This window comes from Lissotriton vulgaris, chromosome 8 (assembly GCF_964263255.1).
Source record: "Lissotriton vulgaris chromosome 8, aLisVul1.2, whole genome shotgun sequence".
Taxonomy (NCBI): Eukaryota; Metazoa; Chordata; class Amphibia; order Caudata; family Salamandridae; genus Lissotriton; species Lissotriton vulgaris.
This window is the reverse complement of record NC_141696.1, coordinates 699,365,075-699,392,064: the sequence shown is the minus strand read 5'-3', so window position 1 is coordinate 699,392,064 and position 26,990 is coordinate 699,365,075. Positions and strand designations below refer to the sequence as shown.

The window sequence follows — 26,990 nt, the reverse complement described above, 5'->3', positions numbered from 1 at the left end:
ACATAGGCAGATGGGCAGAATGGCTGTATGGGTGTGCACTCCAAGGCAAGATGAACACATTGACTGCATGGTGCGCACCCCAAGTCCATGTGCTCCACCACAAAAGTAATCTCACAAAGAAGCAAATGCAATCTCAAAATTAGAGCTTGAAGGGCACAGCCTAAAAATGGCAGGTACACCCATTGTTCCATCAGCATGTGTAATTAGCCTTGCTCATACCTGGTTGAAAGGTGCACCCATAAAAACCATGAAGTCTGTGGTGTGCATAGGTAAATACTGTGAGTGTGGCCACAGCCATCATACTATACTCGGCACATGTGCAACCATTTGGTGGGGCCCAGGTCCGAAAGGGGGGTTGCCATCCATTACTGCATCCCTTTTGTTAGGGTTCCTTGGTCTCAGTGTTCCTCCTTTCACAGCCCAGGACCTTCTGTCTTATAATAGGAATGGATGGAAAAGTGCTCCTATCTATTTCAAACATAAATAATGTTTTTAAAAAAACATGCGATCTCATTTCTTACATTTCCAGCGGAATCTAGAGAAATCCCTCAGCAATATACAGGTTGTTTCCTTCTGTGCTGCTCACTCTATGACATAATGTTGACAAAAATGTGCAAATGTTATCCATCTCTGAGAACATCTTAAAATAACAAGCATTGGCATAGCCAATAGTTCTCGCCTTTGGTACCTTATAAGTGTTTGGTTATCCAGCACAATATCCTTGGTGCAACAACATCAACTGTTGCATGCCTAAAGACTTATAATGTCACAAAGGCGAGAGCTATTGGCTATGCCAATGTTGTTATTTTTTATTTTAAAAAGACCCAAAGCTATGTATTATAGCAAAAAATAACTACTTTAAAACCCCAATGCAACATATACAAGAAGGAAAATGAGTGGCAGTTCAACATCGGCGCATGTAGCCGGGCTGGCATAACAGCATGTGTGTTTTTGAATGATAGAACGTATCCAGGGAATTGTGGTCCTGTGGTTTAAAACGCCATGTAGGGAATTTAGAACTCCTCTATGTACAAGGATGGTAATCCTTGTTAGTTTGCTATTGACAGAAATTATGCATTAAAAAAACGGGGGCCGCAGAATACTTGAAGGAAACAAAAACGAAGTGCAACATTGTTAATGCATCTGAACTCTATGGATAAGCATGATAACTTGGATAATTACAATTTTAAAGAGTGCACAAGCTTACAAGCGCTTGAGCCTTAGCGCGGGACTCCTCCATTATTCAAGTTGTGCGGGATCTCTAGCGCGTGACTCCTGCTGTCACTCTAGCTCCGTTCCGCTCTCAAGACAAATGCGCGTCCTATGATGTAGTGCGTGTTGCTGCGAGGAAAAAAGAAAAAAGCTAGTGCACTAACCATTGTTTAACGCTGCGCTCACATATCGCTACAGCAACTGTACCTTTCTGCATAATTATCAGCGATAGGTACGCTTCAAAAACAGCTGTCTACTGATCTACACAACGATCGGAAATAGAAAAAAAAAAGAAAAAACCTAGTGTGCTAACCATTGTTTAACGCCGCGCTCACACATTGCTACAGCAACCGTACCTTTCTGCATAATTACCAGCAATAGGCACGCTTTAAAACCGCCTGTCTATTGATCTACATGGCGACGGGAAATAGAAAAAAAAAAGCAAGCCCGGGAGTGGTGCGTGGAAATAGAAGAAAAAAAAAATAAGCCCGGGAGTGGTGCGCGTGCATGTGCGCGCAGTCTTCACTTTTCAAGCACTGCACTCATGCTTGTGGCGTGGCCCTGCTCACTCCTGCAAGGTGGATGCAGCCATAAGTATGAGTGCAGTGCTTGAAAAAGTGAAGAACGACGGCTAAAGGCCCTCCTAAGCAACGCGTGCGCGCTACGTGGGCGAGACATAAAAAGAGGTGCTTTGCAGCCATGTGGATCAAACGGCTCAGAAGGCAGGAAGAGAATCTGTAATCTGACCTACAATTCACCAGCATGGAAAATTATGTACCTAATGAGTTAAAAGAATGTACAAAACAGAGAAGGCAAAAAGTAATGTCATCTTAATGAAATGCCCTTTCAAAGGTAGGGTGAAAGTCTAATTTTCAGTGCTGGCGCTGACACTCATTTTCGGCACCAGAATTTACTTTACATCATCAGAATGTCTCAGAGCATGAGAGAGAAGTGTAAGAATAAAGAAAGTAGGAAAATGGCAACTATGGGAAAACAGTAAAAAGAGAGATAGCAGATATGAAAAAGAAAAAGCAAGTGTGATAAATATTGTTTTATTAATTAAACACAGCTGACTCAAATAGGAAGACTCTTATAAACCATGGGTGGGTGCAGAGCAGAACCAATTGGAGATTATGGATTTACAAAACATGTAGATTTTCAGTTAAAATATGTCATTGGTACTGATGGACAAAAACATGTATGTATTTTCAGATTTTCAGCTAGATATTTGGGTTGACCACAATCAGTACCTTGAAGACTGTTCACCACAACTTAATTTTGATTTTGTGGTCAAGGGGTAACCTGTCGCAGGTAATCGAAATTAGTGTGATAAGATCAAATTTGCAGTGATTAGATGTGCAGCAGTTTCGAGAACTTACAGAAGAGGAGCAAGGGAAGAGGTTGGTCAACAGGGTAGCAATTTTACCATCATCCAGTCTGGTAAAGGACCAGAATCCTGATGGTGTTTCTGAATTGAGAGGAAAAGAGAAATGGCTTGATTACCTCCAAAATGCTAATTGGTAGAGGTAAAGTTAAAATGGGTGTCAAGAGCCAGCCCTAGAGTCTTTACTGCAGGAGTATGTTATGGCTAGATGACTAGCAATGACAGGCGATTTGTGATAAAACATATCAGTTTTACAGAATTTTATTAGATGAAATAAAGGAATAATACCATCCAAATCTTGATGTCACAAGACAGACTCATGGGAGGAGCATGTTAGCAACAAACATGAATTGCTGGTGGAGCTGGGTGACATCAGCATACTGGTGGGTGGGGATGCCTGATCACACCTCCAGATTTCCCAGGGGCTACATGAAGAGATCTAATAATGTAGGAATTGGATTGTATGATTGTACTCTGTGAATTCTCTATCAAAGAAGGGTGACTTAAGGGCTTAATAACGGTGTCCAGCATACGTGCCCAAACAGTATTCAACAAGAAAGGTATGCTGTTCTCCAAAGGGCGTACAACGAGCTAAGGGGGGTGATAGGAGTGAAGTCCTCCTTGTTGGAACTAGAGTCCTCTCAAACCCAGCAAGCTAGGTGTCATGCTTCATCATATGGACTTGCTCCTCGTCGGGTCGGCGAGGCACCCTTTAAGGGGCTCTTTAGCGAAGATCTTTTGTCTTGCCGTATGGTGCATGGGTGTGAGGGCACTAAAGAACAGTGTAAATGTGGTGCAAGTGGGTGATGTTAAAAAAGGTTGGATAGTCCACATAAAGTCTTTATTAGGCTGGTAATCCACCTTCCTAAAAACAAACTGAGTGGTTGCTCTCTGGCTCTATGGCCCAGTGGAGCTCAGCTCATCTCATGTAGTGTGGTTTCTTGCAAATTGATCAATACTCATCCATTGCATTTCATCAGGACCTTGTTTTATAATACTATCTACATGTGGTGGTGGTGGGCAATGAGGCTCCTACCTACCACACTTCTTGGATGCGAGCACAAAGTCCTGTCAGTCCTTGCGGTAACCTATCTAATTGATATAACTCACTCCATTTGGTCTTTTTGGGGCTTCAGATACCAGAGTTGTGGTGTCCTGTCCACTTTGGATGTGCGCCGTTTCACCTTCCATGCATGGAGTCGCAAAAAACCGGAGCAAGTCCATATGATGAAGCATGACACCCAGCTTGCTGGATGTGTGAAGACTCTAGTTCCGACAAAGGAGGACTTCCCTCCTAAGACCCCCCTTATCTCGGTGTCTGCCCTTTGGGGAACAGTATACCTTTCTTGTTAAATACTGTACTCTGGAAATTTCATACATCGCAGAGTGTCAAAAGGCCTGAACCATTCACAGGGACAAACTGAGTGTAATGAAATTAAACAGGTTGGATTCTAACCAGAACATGCCCACCAATGCAGATATGCAAGGTTAGAATGGGTAACAAAGCAATATCCTCTACTATATCAGAAGACAGTGACTGCTGTCTAAGGAGGACAAGTAGCCATGAGCCCCCATTATGCATCCATATGAAATCGTTCAATGCCAATTGAGTCACTGACTCAGTACCACAGCTATAGAAGAAAAAACTGATGTTGAGGGCCTTGTACTTAAAGAGTGTATTTGTTGATCAGCATTCAATGAACTTTCATAGGAGGGCAAAAGCAGTAAAAACTAATGGCATCACCAAGACCTTCCACATCAAGAGAAGGTAATTAAGCAGGAGCAAACCAATGCTGAATTAAGAGAGTCCAGGAACACACTGAGAGAAAATGAACTGATGACCGTAGGGAGTCAAAATGTAACATAGTATGAGAGCTTTTTAACCAAGGCAGAAGGAACCCAATTGAGCCTGATTCACCAATGTTCTTAGTTAAACTCAGAAGCAAAAAACTACACTTCATAAATGTAAACCCCACAACCTGATTAAGAGAATTGGGAGTGGTGGAATTTTACATACCTAAGGTGCACTTTGGAATGCAGAAATGATGTAAATGTATTACTGAACGTCCAAATTCATAATTTTATTGTTGACAGTGAAATTGTGGGCATTTTTCGTTGAGGTATGCAGCCTAAGTATTTGAACACCAACAAACTTGTGTGGTTGTGGGTATTGGCATACAAGTTATAAGTAGATTTTTTCACCATGAAAACATAAGAAAATACACTCCTATCAAAGGCAGGATTAAGAGGCTTTGCAGACTATGAAAGGTCACACACACATATTTAATATAGGTATAAGGGGAATGGATTCTCCCTGGGAATACATAGTTTCCTCATAGAGTAAAAAAGAAAAATATGTATGTGCTAATGTTATTTTGCATTTCATTTACACATGCAAAACTTTCTTAACTACTCCTGAGATTTTTTATGAATCCCTATAAATTCTTACAAATCTGCTCAAAAAGGAGAAATAATAACACTGAGGGTTAATGTAAAATGACATTGTCAATGTTTGTGTTATATTGTAATGTGCCCTCATAATTTCCAGTGCATGAACACTATATGAAACCATTAACTGCAGAGTAAGATTGCCACCATTTTTAACTATAGCCTCTGTGACTTGGGCCATAACAATGTTTGATTTACGGTGAGGCTAATACTATGCAGAAGGTTTCTTCATTTTTTGACAAAAAAAATAGTTTCAGGAAATCCGAATACTAAAAAATTGTATTGGTCTCTTGCATAAAGTAATCTCATAGAGGTAGGTAAAGAATTCCATAATTTTAGACACAGATATGAAAAAGACTGGCCACCCTGTTGGTTTTCCCTAACACTGGGAACTAGATCTAGATCGAAGCGAATGGCTGGGGCGATAAGGTGCCACCAGTGATCTGAAGTACAGCAGACCTGCGTTTGACAGAGCCTTATACATATAGCACAAAGCTTTGAAGTGGATTTGCTTCTCAATTGGGAGACAATGATGGTCTTGAAGGAGATTTGAGGTGGAGGAATGCTTAGGAAGATGGAACAGCAATCTGGCAGCTGCATTCTGGACTACTGGAAGGCATCCTAGTAAAGCCGTAGAGACCCCTAGATAAAGAATATTGCTGTAGTCCAGCCTCGAGATGATTAATGCTTTTATTACCTTTCTTGGAGCTGAGAAATGCCAGAGTATTTTTTTAACCATTTTAAAATGCCAAAGCAGGTGGTAGCTACCTTGGTGACTTAATGATTCGTCGAGAGTTTGTCATCCAGTCAAAGTCCTAAATTTTTTACTACATAGATAGGGGCAAGGGCAGTATCAAGAGTGTCAGGCCAGAAGTTCAGACTTATCTCATTTAGTTGGAAGGAGTTGTTATTCATCCAAGCAGCTACTTTTCTGAGGCAGGTATTTAGAGTATCAGAGCTGCGATTGTCCCTGGAGAAAAGAGGAAGACAATAATCTGGGTGTCATCCGTGTCGGAAAATAAAGTGAGATCACGGTTTTCCACTATATCAGCCAGAGGTATCACATAAATGTTAAATAGGGTCAGGCTGAGAGCTGAGCACTCAGGTGCACCTGAAAAAAAATGTGTATTGGGGATTGGGAGTGTAGGTTCTGTTAGAGATCTGAAAAGAGCGGTCATGTAAAAAGGAACTTAATCAAGTCGGGCCATATCTTGAATACCCATGTTCTCCAGTCTTTAGAGAAGTAGCTGGTGTAACACAGTGTTGAAGGCAGCACTGAGATCTAATAGAATTAGAGCTGTGGTGCCACCCCTATCTACTTCGAGTCTGAGCTGTTCAGTGACTTCAAGCAGTGTGGACTTGGTGCAGAAGCCAGACCTGAATCCAGATTGAGACGGTTGGAGAAGATAGTTTGCTTCTACAAACACTGAAATTTGTGAATTAACACGTTTTTCTAAAACTTTAGAAAATAAAGGTAGAAGCTAAATCGGTCTGTAACTAGACCAATTAAGAATATCGAGATCTTTAGCATGGGAATAATCATTGCATGGCTCTAAAATTTAGGGACTCACCATTATGAGAATGAAGAATTGAAAAGATGTATCACCCTGTCAAAAAGTTGAGGGCACAATTTGCTAAAATAAGCAGGAGGAAGGGGATCCAGAAGAGAGCTCAAAAAGCAGGGAGAAGCAGAACCGAGATATTAGATATTATTCCTGTGTGCAAATGAGAGGAAGGACTTATGTTACTAGTGGTTACCTTTTCTGCTAGCAACTGAGTACTGGGAGTCATAAGACTAGCAGAGAGGGAGGCCTGAATATCCGCCACTTTTTGCAGAAGAAGCCAGCCAATTCATCACATTGTGTCTGTGAAAGTGGAATAGAAGGAGAGATAGTTGTGGGATCAGATACGGGTTTAATCACTTGAAATAACATTTTAGGATAATTCTGAGACATAGCAATTTTATCTGATAGAAAATGGCTTGAGTGGAAGGGCAATATTTGTGGTAATCTCCTGGGGCTTAGCTTGTATCTTAATTTATCTTCTTCACAGTACGTTTTATGCTAGATCCTCTCTAAGCGCTTACAATTCTTTTTGACCCCACATAAAGTGAAATTAAACCAAGGGGCAGGAGGAAAGAGATCTGGAATAGGTAGTACATTTAAGAGGAAGTACAGTATCAAGATATGCTCAAATCCATTTGTCAATACCTTGAGAGTCGGAGCCCATTGAATGGCTCAAATTGGGTGTGGTTACCTATTGCAATGAACTGGTAAAAGAAGGGTTAAGTTTGGACCAATTCCTTGGCCAGCTGGCTTGGCCACAAGGCTGACCGATAGAAGTGGAAGAGATTGAGAAGGAAAAAGGCATTGCAAAATGATCGGACCATGACAAATGGCCTGGACGATCTGACAACAATCCCCTCAAGATAGAGAAGAGAGGGTCAAGCAGAAGTCCTGCTACATGAGTAGGAGACTTATTTACCTGGATGAACAACCAAAGGTTTAAAATCTTCCACCAGCGAGGAGCCCAAATTACAAGCTGGGTCATCAAAATGAATGTTAAATTCACCTAGAACATTAATATTTGAGCATTTAAGAATAAATGGGGAAAGTGCTTCTGGTACCAAAGAGCACCAACTACCTGCTGGTCCAAGAGGACGATAGACCAATTCGCCGGAAAAGGCAAAGTTATTAGATACATGTAAAGAGTCTCCTGAGCAGCCCCTTATATACAGCAATATGTTGTTCAAAAGTCAATTCAAGATTTGTTTTTTCTTCTTTTCTTTTCATACCGTCATCTTCACATATATTCAAACTTCTTCAGCAATGATTCGTAACCACATGTTTCATCATTTGGTATATCAACCACTGTCTTCACCAGGGCTACAAAAATAAAATGCAAACTCATAATCCATGTTTCAATTATGCTCTTTCTACAAAAGATGGTGCTGTAAGCACCACTCAAATGTGTGTTCATTCCAAAGAATTCCAATTAGCACACCTCAGGTGCTACCCAAACCCTAACAGAGTTAGTCAGTCTAAGTGTACATATCCATATAAATAAACCATGTCTCGCCCAATATTATTCATAGTATTGTCAATCCTTATGCAATTGAGACAATATCATACTAGTAGTTATTTCAACAACCTCGTGCCACCTTAAACCCTTTGTGTTTCTTCACACAAAGTGATCTTCGTCCAGCTCACCTCTATGTATCACCATACTATGTCCTATAGTCCTGTGTCAGTATGAATTCAATTGTCATCAAAGGACCTATATGAGACATAAAAACTGCATTCATCAATGCCATTCCATAAGAAATCACAAGACTATAAATTGTCTCTATTCCAGCACTGCATGTATTAGCAGAGCCCCGCTACTATAATTCAGAAGTATCCTGGCCTTCCCCTGGCACATTTTCTCACTCGGTTTCCGCATATCGCAAAAGAGATTTATTTAAGTTTTTTCTCGAGTCCAGGAACAAAATCGTTCTGGTGGATATAAAGAATTCTCAAAATATCGAGTCATATACAGCGGTAATTAGTGGCTTTCTTAGCGCTTTCATCTCATTATACTTCATTGTTTAGTTTTAATACACTGTTAGTATATTTTCAAGAGTTGCCCTAGGTTTTTGTACAATAATATATTCTCCCTGCCCTAGGTACCCATAGTAGTCTGCAGAGGGTCCCTTTTCTTTACAAGGAATACCCCGTAAATGCCAGTCCTGCCACGGCTGCATTCAAATAAGACCTGTGCCGGCAGCAGGAGGAAAAGCCCACCAAAGCTTGAGTGCTAACCACTCTCTAGAAATGGCACAACAAGATAGCTGCTAAGCCTGCACCTGTCGAAACAAAGCAGAGCAGAAAAAAATGTAGAACATTAAAGTAAAAGATCCCCCACACCCAAATGCAATGCTGCAGTAGTGATTAAAAAGCAGTATTTAAAAATAACGTGGACATCCTCGCAATTGCCAGTCTTGTCCCCTCCAGGCGCCATTTTTCACCGGTGCATTCATAATGGAGCATTTCCTCATTTGCTTGAGAGAACTCTTTGCTTTTGCACCTGTCCCGTGTTACAGGTGTGGCTACAGAGACAAATAAGTTAGCAAGAGATGCATCAACAGTGCTCCACATGTAGTCATTGGCACCCCCCTCCAGGACATCCATAGGGAGGGGTGCATGCAGGTGACATATATCCCCAGATATTTCCCTCTTCAAATAGGGGCCATTGGGCACAATTTAGAGGTGGTGCCCTGGTTTTAAACTGCAGCCTTGTCTTTAACTAGCCCTGGTTTTAAACTGCAGCCTTGTCTTTAACTAATGCACTCTCTTAAGCATAGGCATGAACTGTCAGAGGTTTTGTTATCAGCCCACTGCCTCAGTCTGCAATGGACCCACCTCCTTAAGGGTGTGCCGTGGCGCAAATAAGGGTGTACTGTGTCGCAAATAGGGATAGTGCACCCAATAAATAATTCAGACACAGAAGCCCTACAACAGAACGAGGGATGACGGGTTGAGGCTCAACAAAGTATTGTTCTAAGAAAAGTCTAGTGCAATTAAGACCTATGGAAATTTGCCTTTGCGTGAATGTAGTGTCTCATGCAACCAGATGTTTAACGTTCAACCAGATGTTTCTGATACTGCACAGATTTGCTGAAACATGCTTTCTTTGAACTTAGCTTATCTCACGACAACCAACACAGCATAATTAACACATTCACCATTGCTTGCTTTATAAACATTTGTTTATAAAGAAATGCGCAAGACAAGCTGCCACTTTTCAGTTCTTCAACTATGGGCATAACATGCACGTCTAGTTATGATTGGAGCCAGTAACAGACAGCAAAGGCCCTGATTCCAGAGGATTGTGAATGGAGAGCCTGGATGAGATACATGGAAATGATCAGTGTTTAAATAATTCATCTGGGACACGGTGCAGATCTAATACTTTGACTTATCAGTGCTCATGTCTCCATGCTAGGACTAATGAATGTCGCACTCATTCCTCCAGGCTGGGCTTAATGACTTGCAGGCTGCCTCCCTCGGCTGGCATGTTCAAGGCTGATCTCACTTTTTTTTGTTCCTCCTCTTTTAGTTCTTTGCATCAATGTTCTGAATGTGTTCTTGTTTTTTACTTTTGCACAGTAAACTCTCCCTAGCTTTGAAATGATAATAATTAGACGCATGCAATTGTACAGCATATACTGGATCCCAGGCCCTCTCTGCCTGATCCGTACCCTACCCACTTTTGATAGACATTTCTAAGTAGTGTCCAACTTTTCTCCTGTCCTGGCTGAGAGGTATGAGAGTATCCGTCATTTTGTATTTATGATAACGAAGGTTTGTTTGTGTAAACCTTATCTTTCAATCCGATAGGCTGCTTTTGATACAACCTAGTGACAACCGATCTCATCACCTCCTGCATCCTTGTTAGCACATTAACATTACTTTCCAACACATTTATACGTGTCATTGATCCATCAGATATTTTGCCATATTATTGAAAAAAACAGGTAATCGGGGAGACGTCTTGTTCAGCTGAACATGAAGTGGTATGTTGACAGAGCTGCAAACAAACTCAAATGAAAAACCTTTATCATAAATGCTACCCGAGACTTCACAGCTCGGAAGTCCACCCCAACATTTTTGTGATTTTAAAACAGCAAGAGAGGTACTAGATACATGAGATCTATTACTACCCTCATCGATAATATCTGCAGCGCCCTTACCACTAGGCTTTGCAAAATACAATCCATCCAGGCAGCATTTATTGACATTTCAAATTTCATGAGCATACATTACCACCACATTCATTTCTCCATAAAGATCTTCCTTGACCTGCCACAGCCTTCCCTATGGTAGAGGACAGTGTACTGCACCACGTGCAATTTGGACATTTTTTCTATCTGCCTATCAGGTTGGTCATCCCTCCTCAAACTCATAGTGATATTCTGCATCCAAGCCCATCCATTTTTACTGCAGGGTGGTGTCCACCAGGCCACTGTTCTAAAGGAATACTTTTCTCTCTCATTATCAAGAGCCACAGTAACGTCCTACCTCCTGTTTTCAGGTGACTTCAAAGGTATGCTCTCTTGCTCCACAGCTACTGCTCTCTGCAACAAAGAAAGAGCAATTTGGCCCAGGGCGCAACGCCAACAAATGGCAGGCCCCAAAGCCCGGTGCAGGCCTCTTTGGACCGGTTCTGGGGGCCACCGTTTTGAATTTTGCAGGCAGGCAGCCCACAGTTTTTGCAATTGCCCGGGAGTCCATGGGTAGGGAGGGGTGCCTGGGCGGGTCGCGGGGGCAGCCAGGTGGGATAAATGGGGGAGGGCATCCCCACACAGCTCACCTGGTTTGTCCTTGCCTGGCTGCCCCCGACAACCACCCTGAAGTGCCTTACTGCTGCTGCCGCTCACTCAGCAAACATGCTTTTATCCCACCATCCTATCCCCTTAGATAGTCTCTTTTTTAGGAGGAGTTAGGAAAGGAGTCATGTTTGGTCACAATACAGGTGGACAACCTTGGCATTAGTAACTGAAGTGCAAGCAAATTCAGGATGGAATTAGGAAGCCTTTGGCTTGCACCGGGACTGGGGCTGCTGTGGTGGTGTAGAGAAGGGCTCGGGTGCCCACTACAGCGATTGTCCTTAGCCTTCCATGGTACTCCATTACGTGGCCCGCAAGATGTCGGGGGATGGCGTCTGTGCTAGGGGACCATGGTATGGCCCAGTTGCCCAGGCCCATCTCACATTGGGTGCCAGGGGAGATCCCTTTTGGGTTGCCACTGGCATGATTATGTTGGCTGCCCAGTTTTTATGCTGGTCCACACTCCGTCTATCTTGGGGGGCAGGTGAGTTCGCCTTGAGACATGCAACTTGTGGTATGGGGGATCACAGGCCTGAATCATTTGGAATAGTCGATGCCATAGTGCCTGGGGGGGTGGTCAGGCACGACTCCTTTGAGATCTGTTGTTAAGAGATGTCATGTATTACTTCCTCTAATCAAAGAATCCAGATGTAAATATTGTAAATATCTTGTAAGAGTTTTGAGAATTTCGTTGATATTGTAATGTTTTGTTTGTGATGACTGTAATAAATACGGCCTGGGAATTGTTATTTTCTCTAATGCAGTAATGGTGTCTGCGTGTCTCTGTCGCCCTAATGCACGGAGGGCACCCCCCAACCCTGGTGGAGGGGGAGCATGTGATGGTAAAGAATCCCCCCTTTTTAGTAAGATGTTTTGGTCAGATCTCGAGCTGGTCCCCCCACCTGGACGCTTTTCTGCTTGTAGCTGCATACCTTGATGCTCAAAGCAGCCAGAACGGAAACTATCCACTTCCCATTAGTAACCATGTCATATTGGGCAAATTGTAATAGGAGCAGAAGCCAAAGGTCAGAGGTGTGAAAGGCGACTCCACCATATGACATATCCCTTGGGAAGAGATTCCTTTGCTGTAGCCTCATGCCAGCTGCACCACATGTCAGTGAACAGAAAGAAACAGGGCAGTACAAACAGTGGAGGGTTCATGCTGCTTTTTTCAGGGCCCCATCAAGCTTCAGCCCCGCCCTTCTGTAGGACAAGAGGAAGACTCTTTTGCTAGTCTAAAGCATGAGCTATCCTGGGGTTGCTTGCTGTTGCCATAAAGAGCATAAGAGTTTCGCTTCCTGTTGTGCCCTGGTCAAGCTCTTCCTGACAATGCAATGAGCTGATTACAATCACCGTGTGTACTTGTGTAGGACTTTTGTCACACGAAATGTCATATGGTTGTTTTTGCAGCTCTCATTATCAGAACTGACAGGCACGTTCCTTGTGTGGTCCATGTGTGTTTTACTGAAAACATGTTTTTATCCACAGTTTGCACAGTCGGAGGCAGTTTGTTGGCGGGAACCTCCCCGGAGTGTGTCGCTATGGTTCCAAGATGGACTGCTGCTACGGCTGGAAGAGGAACAGCAAAGGCCACTGCGAAGGTAACTATACACTGTTACTCCGCTCAGCTTTACCTCGAGAGGGAGACGTTTTAGGGGGCGCGCCCTCCCCCTCGGCGGGATCCTTTCTAATGAGACAAGGATGCAGCCATAAATGAAAAACAAATTCATGCCAAACAGTTAGTTTTAAGCACAGATGTGAGAAAAAAACACAAATTGCTCATGGGTACATTTTCTGTTATTTTAAATAGCATTTTCCCACCTAGGTATAAAAATATCAATATTTAATCAAATACAAATGTTGCCTAAGTTTGAATATTCAGTCACCGTGTGTGTAGAAGTATGATGGGTATTGCATTTTAAAAATGTTTAATATTGAACGTAGAAAGAATTTATCAAGTGATGGAAGACACGTGGAAACGAGAGATTTGTGTCTATTTATGTTATTGTTTGATATATTGAGCTGCGGTTTTGTATAGCGCGGTCTTGGCCCGTGATTGTCACAGCGCTTTACACCTAGTTTGCATGCATGAGTGAAAAACTAGTTTTAGGAGAGATAGTGTAACGGGCTAGAAAAAAAAGTGCAATTTGGATGGCCAACACATGCATACAAATCATTGACAAAGTCGGGGTAACCACATTCTAATGCATGATGAAAAATGTAGACATGCAGAAGGAGGGCATCTTTGGTCAGGTTCATTTCATCTGCGATTTTTTATCAGATTGAGAAGTGTTTTTCAAATAATATTCATGTCATTGGGTTATTGACTTTCTCGTAGAACGGAATAGTTGTGATAGCAGGTACAATAGAATTCCAAAGTTTGAATAAACCCCCAGAGAAGGACTGTTTGATTTTTTTTTTTAACTAAAGAAAGGTAGTTCTAATAAAAGGGTGTCTTTGTGTTCACTACCAGAGAGTAACTGTTTCTTGGCAAGGGTGGCAGAGTGTATGATGTTTATGAACTGTACAGGTAAATTGTAGGTGTGCTGCCTGTTTTAATTGGAAGCCAGTTCAAAGAGATCAAGATTAGTGTCATATGGTCAATTTACCTCGTTCAACGATCAATGTGGCTATCTTATGTAGTGCTCCTCTGAGGGGGACAAGATTTAGCTGTGGTATGTCAGTCAGCAAGAAGTTAGCATTATCTAATTGAGAGAGGACTAGGGATTGGACATCTAGTTTAAGAGCTTCAACTGGTAGAATGGTTCAATACTATTACGTTGGAGACTAATTTGGGATTAGGTTTCTTTAGCTAAGGGCTTTACGTAGGACAGGTAGTTGAGATTCTTCTTAAGGATGAATTCCTAAGATTCAGAACTCTCGATGATGTGTGGGTGACCGATGAACATAGCATCATTTGTAAGCTAGATTGGTATTTGTTATATTTTACAACATGCAGTATCTTAAAAAGTTCATTGCTCGTCTTGCTAGTATAATTAAGTAAAGAAGCAATGCTTACGTTGTGCTACTGGTTGCAAGGGGCGGGAACCCTACTTATTAGGTCGAAACCTACCAGACAGTGCACCTGTCTGGTTTGCAAAAGACTTCTCGGGGACATTCTAAAAGCTTCTGTGGGAATGCATTCCACCCGCTGCTTACAATTGGCTTTGTGGTTTGTAACTCACAGTTGCTTGCTGTCTGTTTGCTAGCTTAATTTGCATTTAGGCTTTCCAGTTTAAGTTAGTCCCTCCCATGAAACATAGCCTATTTAAAATCTCTCCTTGTATTCTTCCACACGTGCTCGCTTTCTGTAAACAGGCCTTTACATTTTACTCTTATCTTGTAACATTTGCTGTGCATTAAAAGACAGAGGTCAAATGTCAGGCTCTGTCTTCTGGATGATCTTGATTTTCCTTCACTGACTTCACAATGAGAGAATGTATGTGACAATCATGCCAGCAACTGGGGTTGTAAATGGAAAGGCTTTTTTCAAGCACACAACAACATTTAAATGTCTGTAAATGAGCGGTGCAGATGTTTCAGAATATATCAGAATTAGGAAAGTACAAATTAAGCTAATTTTTTAGTAATTCTGAAGTGTCGTGGAAATAACAATTTTAATACGATCAAAACAATTCAGTACATTAGGGGATGCCATTTCCACACATTATCGTTTGTGCATTATATATTTTTATAAATAAAACAGTATGTCTGTGCAACTGTAAAAGTTATTTCAATTGTATATGTGTTGTCTGTAATGGCAGCAAGGTACCACACCATGCATACTTTACACTACACTACTCCACTCTACACCACTCCACTCTAGGCTGCTCTATGCCCCTCTACTGTATGCCACTTTGCTTTACGACATGTCACTCCATTCTACGGCATGCCTCTCCATGACACACCACACCATGATCCTTCAGTTCACACCACTCAACTCTGAGCCACTCCATGCCAATCTACAACAATGCTCTCTATGCTACTACACTCTACTCCCCTGCACTCTATGACATGGCACCCTAGGACACCCAACTCCACTCTAATGCTTGCCACTACAATCTATGCCCCTCCACTCTACGTCCCTCCACTCCAAAACATGCCTCTCTACAACACGCAACTCTAGGACTCCAGGACTCCACGACCCTCCACTCTACGATACACCACACTATGTCCCTTCACTCTATGCCTCAACAATCTATGACACGCCCCTCCACTCTATGACACTCCACTCTACGACACACCACTCCACAATGCTTCACTCTATGACATGCCACTTCACTCCACTCTGTGACATGCCACTCCAAGACACACCATTCAACTCCACTCCACAACCTTCCACTCTATGACATGCCACTCCACTCTATGCCCCTCCACTCCACTCCCCGTCATGCTACGAAATGCCACTTCACTCCAGGACATGCCACTTTACTTTATGACACAACATTCCACTCTACAACATGCCACTCAACTACATGACACTCCACTCTACAACACGCTACTCCATGCCACATTGTAGGGTGCACTCAATGACATGCCACTCTATAATACGCCACTTTACAATGTGCCACTCTATGCTCCATCACGCTTTGCCATTGCACTCTATAATACAAAACTCTAATCTATGACATTCCTCTCCACTCTATGTCACTCCACTCTTACACTTTACTCCACTCTATGATACGCTACTCCACTCTACTCCACTCCGCTCTGCTCTATGCTACTCCACTTTACGGCACTCCGCTCTACGACACTCCACTCTATGCCCCATCACTCTATGTCAATCTAAGTCAGTCTACACCCCTCCTCTCTACGACACTCTACTCCTCTCTGCTACTCCACTCTACAACACTCTACTCCCCTTTTTGGCACTATTCAACACTCTACTCCACGCTATGAAACTCCCTTTATGCCATTCAAAGCCACTTTACTTCTCTCTACAACATGCTACTCTGCTCTGCTTTAATTCACTCTATGCCACTCTGCTCTGCGACAGTCTATGCCACTCCACTCAGAACACTCTACGCCACTCCACTCTAGAACACTCTACTCTACTCTATGCCATTCCACTCAACAACACTATTCCACTCCACTCTGACACTCCACTCCACTTTATGCCATCCTACTCCACTCTATGCCACTCTGCTCTATGATAATCTACTCCACTCTACACCACTCTAATCTAGGACACTCAATGCAACTCCTTCTATGTCACTTGAATCCACTCTTCTCTACTCCATTCTAGCCCCTCCGCTGTACTCCCTCCATGTCAGACCACAGTATGACAGTCTACTCCACTCTACTCTGCATCACTCTACTGCACTATTTGCACCATCCTCTAGGCCACCTACTCCACTCTACTTCACTCCACTCCACTCTACTCTACGACACTCTACTCTAAGATACTCTATGCCACTCCACTCCATGGCACTCTATTCCATTCTACGCCCCTCCACTCTACAACACTACTCCCTCCACAACACTTCAAGGCACTCCACGACTCTCCAATCTACAACATTCCATGGCATTCTACCCCACTTCACAACACTCTGCTCGACTCTATGCCACTCCACACTGTAACACTCCACTCTACAGCACCTCACACCACTCTCTTCTATGCCACTAACTTTTAGCAATACTGAACAGAAGCCAAGCTGGTGTACAGCATTGCTAAAACACATTGGCAAAGCCGAAAGCTCCTGGTGTTTGCAAAGGCAAGACAAATTGGCTTTGCCAAGGCTTGTTTTTAAGAAGAGGAACTTATTTTTCATCATCAGACATTGGCCCAGAGAAACATAGAGAAAGGCAGAAAAGGGATAACAAAAATAACAGTACAATATTGGCAACAATAAACCTCAGGAATGAAAAAGAAAGTGCAAAACTGAGAAACAGAGATAGGACTTGTATGTGGAGGAATAAAGTGCAGGCAGTCTTGGTATTCGGTTTCCTCAATATTCAGCAGCTTCAGTGACAGGCTTATGAGATGAACTTTGGACCTGTATTTCTATTTTTCACAAATTAAGCACTGACGGGAAACCTCTTACTATACCAATGCTTGGTGAATCAAGGTCAACTATGATAGAGTTTCTGACAGCAAATTTCCATTGCTAATAATCTATATCAAGAGTCGCTGTAAGCAAACTGTTGACATATATTTGGGAAGTGATGAAACCGCAGTGTAATAAAAATGCATAAAACGTAGTGCACACCATTGTACATGATATGCAAGATAGGCAATGAATTTATGAACTATAATATTGTCTCTTGTACCAATAGTAAGTTTTACTCTATCATGACTCCTCATGCTCCGTGCTTTCTGAAAATGTATGCCTTGAATTGTTTCTACTGGTATACATCAGACAGCATACACAACTACTACCTTTTTATTGGTATGAACACATTGTAAGAGAGCTTGACAGGTGAAATGCAAAACAAAACCTGACCCCAGCAAGTTCTTAGAAATGGAGCTAACTCATTGACCTCTGTGCTGCCTATTACACTGTTTATCAAAGCATACTGATCAAACTGATATGAGAGTGAGTGGTGGTCTCAGGCTCTATCATAACCAGTGAAAGTAAATCACAATGGCGGGGGGGGGGGGGTGGGTCCAAATCATCCAAGCAAAAAGTGAAATGCCTGTTTCTAGAATTATACGTTTTGGCCAGGGAAGACTCTTACATACCCAGACATGCAGGCTCACACCATGACCTCAAAGCTCATGGTTCCTTATTTAGATGTGATAGTGTGCAGGCCCCATCCTGCTCTGTGGTTTTCATAGGTCCTTCTCTGCTCTGTCTATGCTGATATCTGTGGAGTTGTAGTGTAGTTCCTATATTCCCAATAGGCTCTGTGCATTGGAATAATATATCCTATAGATTTGACGTAGGACTTATGACTATTAGGTCTCTATCGAATATATTAGACTTAATTGTGAGTGCCAGCTAGCTCAGAGGTCACTAGAAACAATCTCGAATAAACAAAAAGGGATTCGTTTCTGACAACCGCATAAACATGATAACTTTGTTTCCCCAAGATAAAACTGATCTTCAGAGTCGTGGAAACAATAGATAGATATTTTACTCAGTCAATCGTGCATGCTTCGTTTTACCAGAGGTGCAGAGAAATAGAGAGACGGGAGTTTTCAATAAAAGTATTTATTGAACAGTCTTCTTTCTCATGCAGAAGAAATGAACTGCTACAATTGTAATACTGGCTGTAAAGTATAATGCGTACAGCAAGAACAGTATTATAAAATAATACTGTAAAAGCATGGTATGGTTTCTAAGCCATAAAATACATAGAAAACATACATTAAATATATAAAGACTAAAAGTACTCAACTGGTGCTTCTAAAATACGCCTACCCTGATGTACCTAACCTAAGTCTAGTACGAGGGATGAAGTAAGTGTGGTGTAGCATAAGTTTAGTTTCTTTTTGCCAAGAATCTATCCAAGATTTCTCTTAGGGTCTAATCAGCTCCGTACCTTGGTTTAGAATGAAGGAGGTCTGGTATCTCTCTGTCTCAGGACTCGATTTCCCAACACTCCTCACGGGGAGCTTGGAAACACTAGAGCTGGATTTCTCAGCAAGAGAAAAGACAGCGTCTCTCTCAGTGCATCTGTTGGAGGGTCGGCTTCCTTCAGCAATTGCTGTAGCAGGATGCGTCGGGCAAGTAGATAGTCGAACTGCTCCAAACCACTGTGTGTTTGCTGTGGCAAGTGTCGGCATATTTATACCTTGAAGGTGCAGAGTTTGACTTAAAGGTGGACATAATAACCTCATCAAAGAGTCTCAGTTCTTTGAAAACTCCATGAGTTCTTGGACAAGTCAGTATTCGAGCAAGGGGAAGTCCCTAACTGCTGAAGCCGAGTTTTCCAAGAAATCGATGTAGATTTTCGGAACTAGTGGAAGTAGCCATGCCGTATTTGGACTGCATGAGCTATGTCTAAATATGGTTATGATTTCTATGCCTATATAAGGATATGGTGATTTATACCTATATAAGGGCATGAATCGGGAAAATTACACTAGGGTCCTAAAATGCTATACAACACCCACTCCACGTTAATATGTTCAACATTACTAAGTTCAAGCAGTAAAACATATTCTAAGGCATGTGTTTACAATCCCACCCAATAATACGTAAAATGCATTTGAAAAGGGTCGCACATATAAAAGGAGCATTTGTACAGTACACATTTAAAAGCAATTACTTCATTGTAAGCATATAATATGATATTGGTAATGCTAACCGAATGAATCACGAAATTAAATTTATGAAATGGCTCTTTGTTACAGAAGAAAAATTCGAGACCATTCCATAGCAGAATATATAAACTGTTTTGGTATGTAGATAAGGTCAATATTGTTTCTAGGAAGAATTCAAAAGAATTCTTGTTCTCTTGAATAGTTCTACTTTAAGCAGATTACTTTGTGCCAAAGTTCAGTTTTGGAAAAAGTCAAATCAAATTGTAGAAAAATAGAGTCCCAAAGCTAGAAGTTTTGTTTTGAAACAGCGAAGGTCGAATTCAGAGTTCATAGAACGCTGTGTGCTAATTTCAAAAGTTATTCTTGGTGTCAGGAGAAAACATTAAATCGTCTAGGCTGGCAAAGAAATCATCTACCACAGTAGATGAAAGTTCAACCACTTCATTAAGTAGATCAATTGTACACAGATGAGAAGCATCACCGTCAGCGTCAGTCGCATTAGCAATGTTCACAGTAGATGGTACCTGTGTGCCTGCTGGTCCACATATCTCCCCCTCAGCTGGAATTGCCGGTGAGACCTCAATGAATGCCGTCATCAGGATAGGTAGCCGTTGGGGCAACACAATGCATGAGCCGTTACCAAACCAAGCAAAGCGTCAACATCCGTTGGCATAGCTGATGGAAGTGTCAGACAATTATCTAACACGCATTCTTCTCCACAAAGCAGGCATCGTAGAACAGGTAGGATGCAATCTTGCTAGATTTTTCTGAATGAAAGGAACCATGTGGTGTTCAGATCTCTTAAACGGGCCAAGCCAAGAATCTCTGTTATGCGTTCACAATACTGTATTGCCAGAAGAGCGTTCTCCATGGTAATCTGGGTATCGCTGGCGACTGGACTTGCCATATCAGAGCAGAAGGAACAAAAATAGTATCCCTGCTACGAGTCCCAAGACGAGAGGCAGGCCGCCAAACACAGAGTGCACGAAGTTAGGAAAAATGCTGAGGACTGCTTCAAAGGGTGCCAACAGTCCCGAAAAAAACATCTTAAATACATGTACAATACCACGGGTATCAGACATGTTGAAGATACGACCTAACATTTCTGGGAAATGTAGGGGGCAGTTTGTTGATAATAATGCATGTATCTACGCAGAGGACCTTGCAACTTGCAAATTATACGCCTCTTTGGATGAGGTCAGTGGCAACGTTTTTTGTAAAAGAATGGCTTTCATTCTGTTTAAAGTATCAATTCGTATAGAAGAGATGTTCAGTGAAGGCCATAGCGGCGACTCCCCGTCTGTCTTAGTTTTTGGAAACAATACTTGCATACAGCAAGTTCCCCTGGCTGACACACTAATGAGATAGGCTATTCCTGGCATCATTCCACAACAGCTGTGATCATTCAACATTATGTAGCTCCCATTGGAAAGCTGCCTAAAACTGGATCTATCACTGCTGCCGGGGAACCCTGCAGGTGGCATGATAAGTTGTTCGAAGAACCATCGCAGGTTCCATGCAAATTAATGCTTTGACAAAGAAGTGTACTGCTCAATGTTTTTTTACAGTTTTTTTCAACTAAGAAATACATCCTTTTCCCCACTCCAACATTTGTGTGTGTATGGTAAATCCCAGGTCGACTTTATGTACTCTTTACCCAACCTTACATACAGGCCTGCTGGTATGTGTTTTAAGCAATACTGAAACTGGAAAATCGTCACTGGTATCGTGATGGTGCCAAGTATTATTCATTCAAAGGCTGGTTTCTCAAAAACGTTTAATTGTAATCTTTCCAGTTTTTCTATGCTCAGCACGTATGGTCTGCTCCCCTCTGTGCCTAACAGATTTGTTTATCTGTAAGGTTAAATCCAGTAAACAATGACATGGTGTTGATTAGACGCCAAGGCACATAGCCTGAACGTAGATTTTGTAACGTCCAGCTTAGCAGCATTATAGAACGTAATTGAGACTGGCCATGTTGTAACATGAGCAAGTCTTGTTCCATTATGTCTATGGCAGAGGATACAATGCTGTCCAGAGAATAAATTCTGGATGACAGAGTTGTTAAACCATTTGAACTACAGACAGAGCATTCTCTAGATGAATACAATCAATTTCTCGTATGCGTTCTGCAGTTTCCATTTGCGTGACTTTCCATGCCTCATTATAAGCAGCGTATATACCGGCGTATATGAAACGTTTATGACGTGGTTTGCGAGGTCCAAGTTTTCCTACACTATAAGTTGTTATTATCCCTGGATGTTGTCTCTGGACATATCTTGGATCTGGCCTAGTTACTGTAAACCCTTGTGTCTTGTTCAGGAATCTATCTTGACAGTTATTTGTGTCTGTGGGCCAGATTAACCATTTTTTCCATTCAGGATCAGTTCTGTTCTGTTGTAAAATGTAGTTTACGCCTACCTCCTCATCTGTAGTTCCATTACTATCAGGTGTGGGTTTAGGTATGGACAGTGTGTTTAAATCTTTTATCTTAGCCAGGCCAAGACAAGATGTCTGTTGAACAGCGTCATTTAAAAACATTGTTTGTTCTGGAATGATGCAGGCTCTAAATAAGACTTCTAAACCTTGCACCTACCAGTCTTTTGTGCCCCAGACAGTTTTTGTCTCAATGTTGTCTTTCCAAAAGTCAAAACCTAATGAGGACAGCTGAGCATAAAAGGCCGCAGAATAAATTTGCTTAGTATTAGTCAACATACTTTTCATTTCTGTCTGATTAACATTTCTAAAGTAAAATGTTTCTGGATTTGTGACATTAAAACCTGAGAAGTATGGAAACTTTCTATAAAATGTTTTAGAGCTACCTTTTGTTGGCGTTGGACAATGTTCCCATTGATTATAAGTTAAAACATTTCAAGGATTTGCAGATTTGTGCAAATAATGATGACCAAAATGATTAAAACAATACATTTCTTCATAATTTGAGAAACCTTCTAGGTATTCATGTTTTGCAAATGTTGCTGACATTTCTAAGTCTTCCATCATGTTATTAACAGTTTCAAAGTCACAATTATCAGAAAATGTACTCAGTGAAACAAAGTCACTTAAGGAAACCTTAAATTTTTGTAGAATTTTCAACAGCTCAACCGGGCCATGAATGTCATAATCAGTTCTGTCCCTTGCTATACCAACAGGTAGGGGAATGGCTGTGATGTGCACTGATGACAGGTCTCTTTGTTCATGATAGGATGATTTGTGTGGCTTCAGGAGCAAGTTGATGTTCTTACTTGCTGTGTCCATTTTACTATATTTTCCATCTATGAGCTTTTCCAAACTTAAAACAAGAATGAGCCAAAGTAGGAGAAAAAGTACACTTACCACAATCCAAAATTCAACCCATGGTGAAACCAGATAGGTATTTGCAAGCTGGTGACAAAGTTCTGTTACTTGTTCCTTGAACGTTTTATTAGTTGGCCTTATTTCAGGCTCACTGGGATCCTCAGAAAAGGTATCAAAGTTGATGAAATAGCCAGAGGCGGTTCTGTCAATTGTTGGTATTGCATCGGGATTACTTGAAATCGCTGGAGCTGCTTGATCCTTTGTCATATTAGTATAGTCAGAGGCTATATCATTGTAGACTGGATTGTCTTGACAAACTGTTATTTGGGTCTCAAGAGGCACAAGTTTGATGGCTCTGTTGCATAGTCCTTCTTTTCCCACTGCAGATTCTTCAAAGGTGATGAGTCTCTCAGTTTGAACCTCTTGGATAGTAGCAAGATTGGGTTGTCTGCTACATCTTTGTAGTCCACTGGGCCTACTACTTATTATCAGCCACATGATGTAGTTTGACCAGGCCAATTGTACAGACCAGTTCTCCTTTCTTCCAGCAAGGGGCGGCAGTAACACTGTTCTTGATCCGTGGACTGCTAGTACAGGTACTGGTTTTCTGTAAGAAGGCCCAAATTCCTTCTTATCCGCTATTTTCTCTCTGACCAGATCCCCAATCTTTGGAATCCAGACAGATCTTGCTGGGACAGGTGGTTTCTCTTCAGTGGTCGTTGGCTTTTGTATGGTGTTGCTTAGACTTCTTCTTGTTTCGTTTAACTCCTGTAAAACAGCCAAACGATCTTTGATATCAAAGGGTTTTTGTTCCACCACTGAAGTATGGCGATCGAGTACTTCGACCATCATTCTAGTACCAAAAAGGATATCATATGGAATGATTCCACTCAGAGAATTTCTTGGCAGATTATTAAGACTACGTTGGACACTTATTAGATGTTTGACCCACCCGTCACCCGAGCCTAATATCCTAGCTGTTATAGATTGCTTTATGTCCCGGTTTTTTCTTTCCACTACCGAATTTCCCTCAGGATGGAATGGACTTGAAAACCGCAATGCAACGCCCAAACTGGCCATGGCTCCTTGTAAGCTAGAGAGCTAAACGCAGGACCCTGGTCAGAGTGTAGCGTGCTGATTGCGTATGTGCCGATAAAGACTCGCAAATCTTTTATAAAAGTTCGGGCATCAGCCGAGCGCTGAGGCCACATCCAAATGAATCTTATCCTAATAGTTTTGGGTCCGCATTCGCCCATGGTGACGTCTGCGTTTAGAAAGTTTAATGCTGTCTAACAATGGTGTCTGTACTGGGATGGCTACACTCTAGTCAGGTATCTGTTGGCGTTCAAAGCTATGATCTCTGTAGCAGACTAGTAGAGATTTTGAGATCCCTTGATGTATCAGACCCTCTCGCATATGTGCTTCTTGAATCAAAGTACCTCTCCGATTCCTGTTTGGAATTACCCTATCCCCCACTCCAGGGATTCGAGCAAAAGGAACGTAGTTGGCATCAATTATTTATGTATATTCGAGTGGATAGTTTAGGGTAATGCAGCTCCATTGCTTTTGCTTGTGGCATTGACAGCTAGCATTGTTTTGCCGTCTATTTTTGTTTTTGAACGAGTGATTGCAGCTACGGAAGCCGTTTGCACAGCTGCCTTCGCGGCTTCATCAGCCAATGAATTCCCTTCTACGTTAACGCCATCACGCTGATGAATCAGTGTATGGATCACGTGAGTCTTTTGTGGTTCATTTTGTAATAGAACTACTTGTTCCAAAAGCAATTTATGCTTGATTGTGCCACTTTTTGCGCCTTTGAAACCATTCTAAACCCAGTTCTGCAAGTATTCATTGTAAGATTGAACGCAGTAATACGAATCGCACACTATGAGTGTGGGGAATTTGCGATCGGATTTTCAAGCACCATCTTGAAAGCCTGTAGTTCAGCTTGCTGAGCTGTACAGTCTCCTGGGCATTGAGTTTTTGTGACCATAGGTCTGAATTTACCATCACGCCAGCGACCTTTAACAATCGTGCACACAGCACTATAGGCTTCTTTGCCCCCAATTGCGGGCTGTGCTGATCCGTATGTATAGATAATACAGCTGTAATGTTCCAGAGGCAGAATCTCAGTGAGCAAAGGACATTCTTGTTTGTATTGGAGAAATTCTTGAGTGTTCAAGTAGGGGTCAAAAACGTATTCAACGTCTGTTGCAGCAAGAGAGTTAACCCATTGTATCCATCTCGGATGTAAAGCCTTTGCATTTGGAATGCTTGCTTTTGTCACTGCCTCTAAGGCAGGTACAGACGTAACGACCTTTATGCGTTTTCCCTGCGCGAGGGCTCTCTCTTTTGCTACAGCAGTTTGAACCGCTGTCAGAATTTTTTCTGTTGAAGTGAATTTCATTTCAGCTTGTGTGTACAAGTGTCATTTGTAAGCTATTGGTACCTTTTCACCCTCATTAAAGGTTAAGTGTGTGAATCCGCATCTCCCTGGGATTATTCGGATTACAAGATTGCGTACGTTATCGCGTGTCTGTAAATGTGTTGTTGCTAACATGTCTGTTTGCACTGAACGCAAAATTTCTGTGTGTTTTTGAGTCCAATTTGTTTGTTTGAAATCAGGTTTGATTAATTCATAGAGAGGTTTAACCCTTTCTGCACAATTTAGAATGTAAGTTCTTCCAAAATTCAGGAAACCTAGAATTGACTGTACGTTTTTCCGCGTTTTTGGAGGTTGAAGCAGCGCACATTTCTCTAGAAAGTTTTCTGCCAGGCTTTTGCCTTCACTTGAAAGTTTGTGTCCTAGGAATAGGACGTTGAGGTGGGCAATTCATGATTTCTTAAAATTTAATTTGCACCCTTCAGAGGAGAAACCAAGTATTATGGTGTTCACTCTATTCAAGTGCCTGTCCAAGTCATCATCCGTAAGATAGATGTCATCGACATATGATAATGCCTCATCATCATACGTTTGCAGTAATTCTGTTACTCTGGCTGAAAATAATCCCGGACTGTTCTTGAATCCCTGGAGGAGGCGACAAAAGTGTTCTTGTGTCCCCATTATTGAGAAAGCGGTCAAGTACCTGCTTTCAGGTGCAATATTTTGACAAAAGAAACCGTTTGAAATATCTAATGTGGTTTTATATTTTTGGCGCACAATGTTATTCATCAGTGCTGCACTGTGTGCATTTTGTACTGCAAATGTCTTGCAAAAAGAGTTTAAATGTCTGTAGTCCAAAACTGGATGATAAGTATTGTCTGGTTTGGAGACAGGAAACAAAGGATTGTTCATTGACGAGGTGCAAGTTTCAATCACCCCTTGGTATTCAAGTTGATCTAAGATCTCCATGACCTGTTTTTTAGATTCTTGTTTTACCGGATACTGCTTCTGAGCAGTTGGTTGATTTTTTAACTGGATCTTGTGGTGAGGAAAATCCTCATCCCATCCCATATAATTTTTATATAATGCTGGAGCCTGGGTTACAGCCCATTTTCTGGCATAGGTATATTTTTTTATGAATAGGAATATAATTTTAGAAGGCTGGCATAATGATGTCTTCGCCATGTGGGCACTCCCTGACAAATTTAGGTGGCCAGTCTTTTTCAGCTAGAAGAATGTCATAACCCTTACAGAACTTCTTCCAAAAGAGTGCTCATATTTTCCTAGTTATATCCCCCTCCATTCGGAGAGTTATTTCATATAACTTATGGGGTACACTAACCCTGGTATCAGCAGTTTTAACCTGAATGCATTCATACAGGTCCACAGTCTCCAGATGATCCTTCAGGATCTTGCGAGCTATGGTAATTTCTGCTGCGCTGTCCAGCATTGTCTGAGCCCACTCCCCGTTCTTGAGTTGTGTCCTCAAGATCCTCGGCATGTCTGATTTTAAGACTTGCTATCTTCTTTTTGGTGAATTGAGTTTTCTTATTTTTCGGAATGTGCTGATCGTCTTTGGACTTCACGCGTTCTTCCTTGTGTTCTGATCGGCCTCTTCTTTCGGATTTCTGCAAGGAAGTCCGAAAGGTACGAGAGGAACGTGTATCAGTATCTTGATATCTATCAGGTT

The 26,990-nt window shown here is 41.8% G+C and overlaps 1 protein-coding gene across 1 annotated transcript in view; it reads left to right on the top strand.

Moving 5' to 3' along the window:
• EGFL6 (EGF like domain multiple 6) overlaps positions 1–26,990 on the top strand; it is a 433,277-nt gene that overhangs the window by 66,713 nt on the left and 339,574 nt on the right. Inside the window, exon 2 of the mRNA XM_086934569.1 lies at positions 12,900–13,012. Coding sequence (XP_086790695.1) covers positions 12,900–13,012 — 113 coding nt within the window. The remainder of the gene's footprint in view (positions 1–12,899; positions 13,013–26,990) is intronic.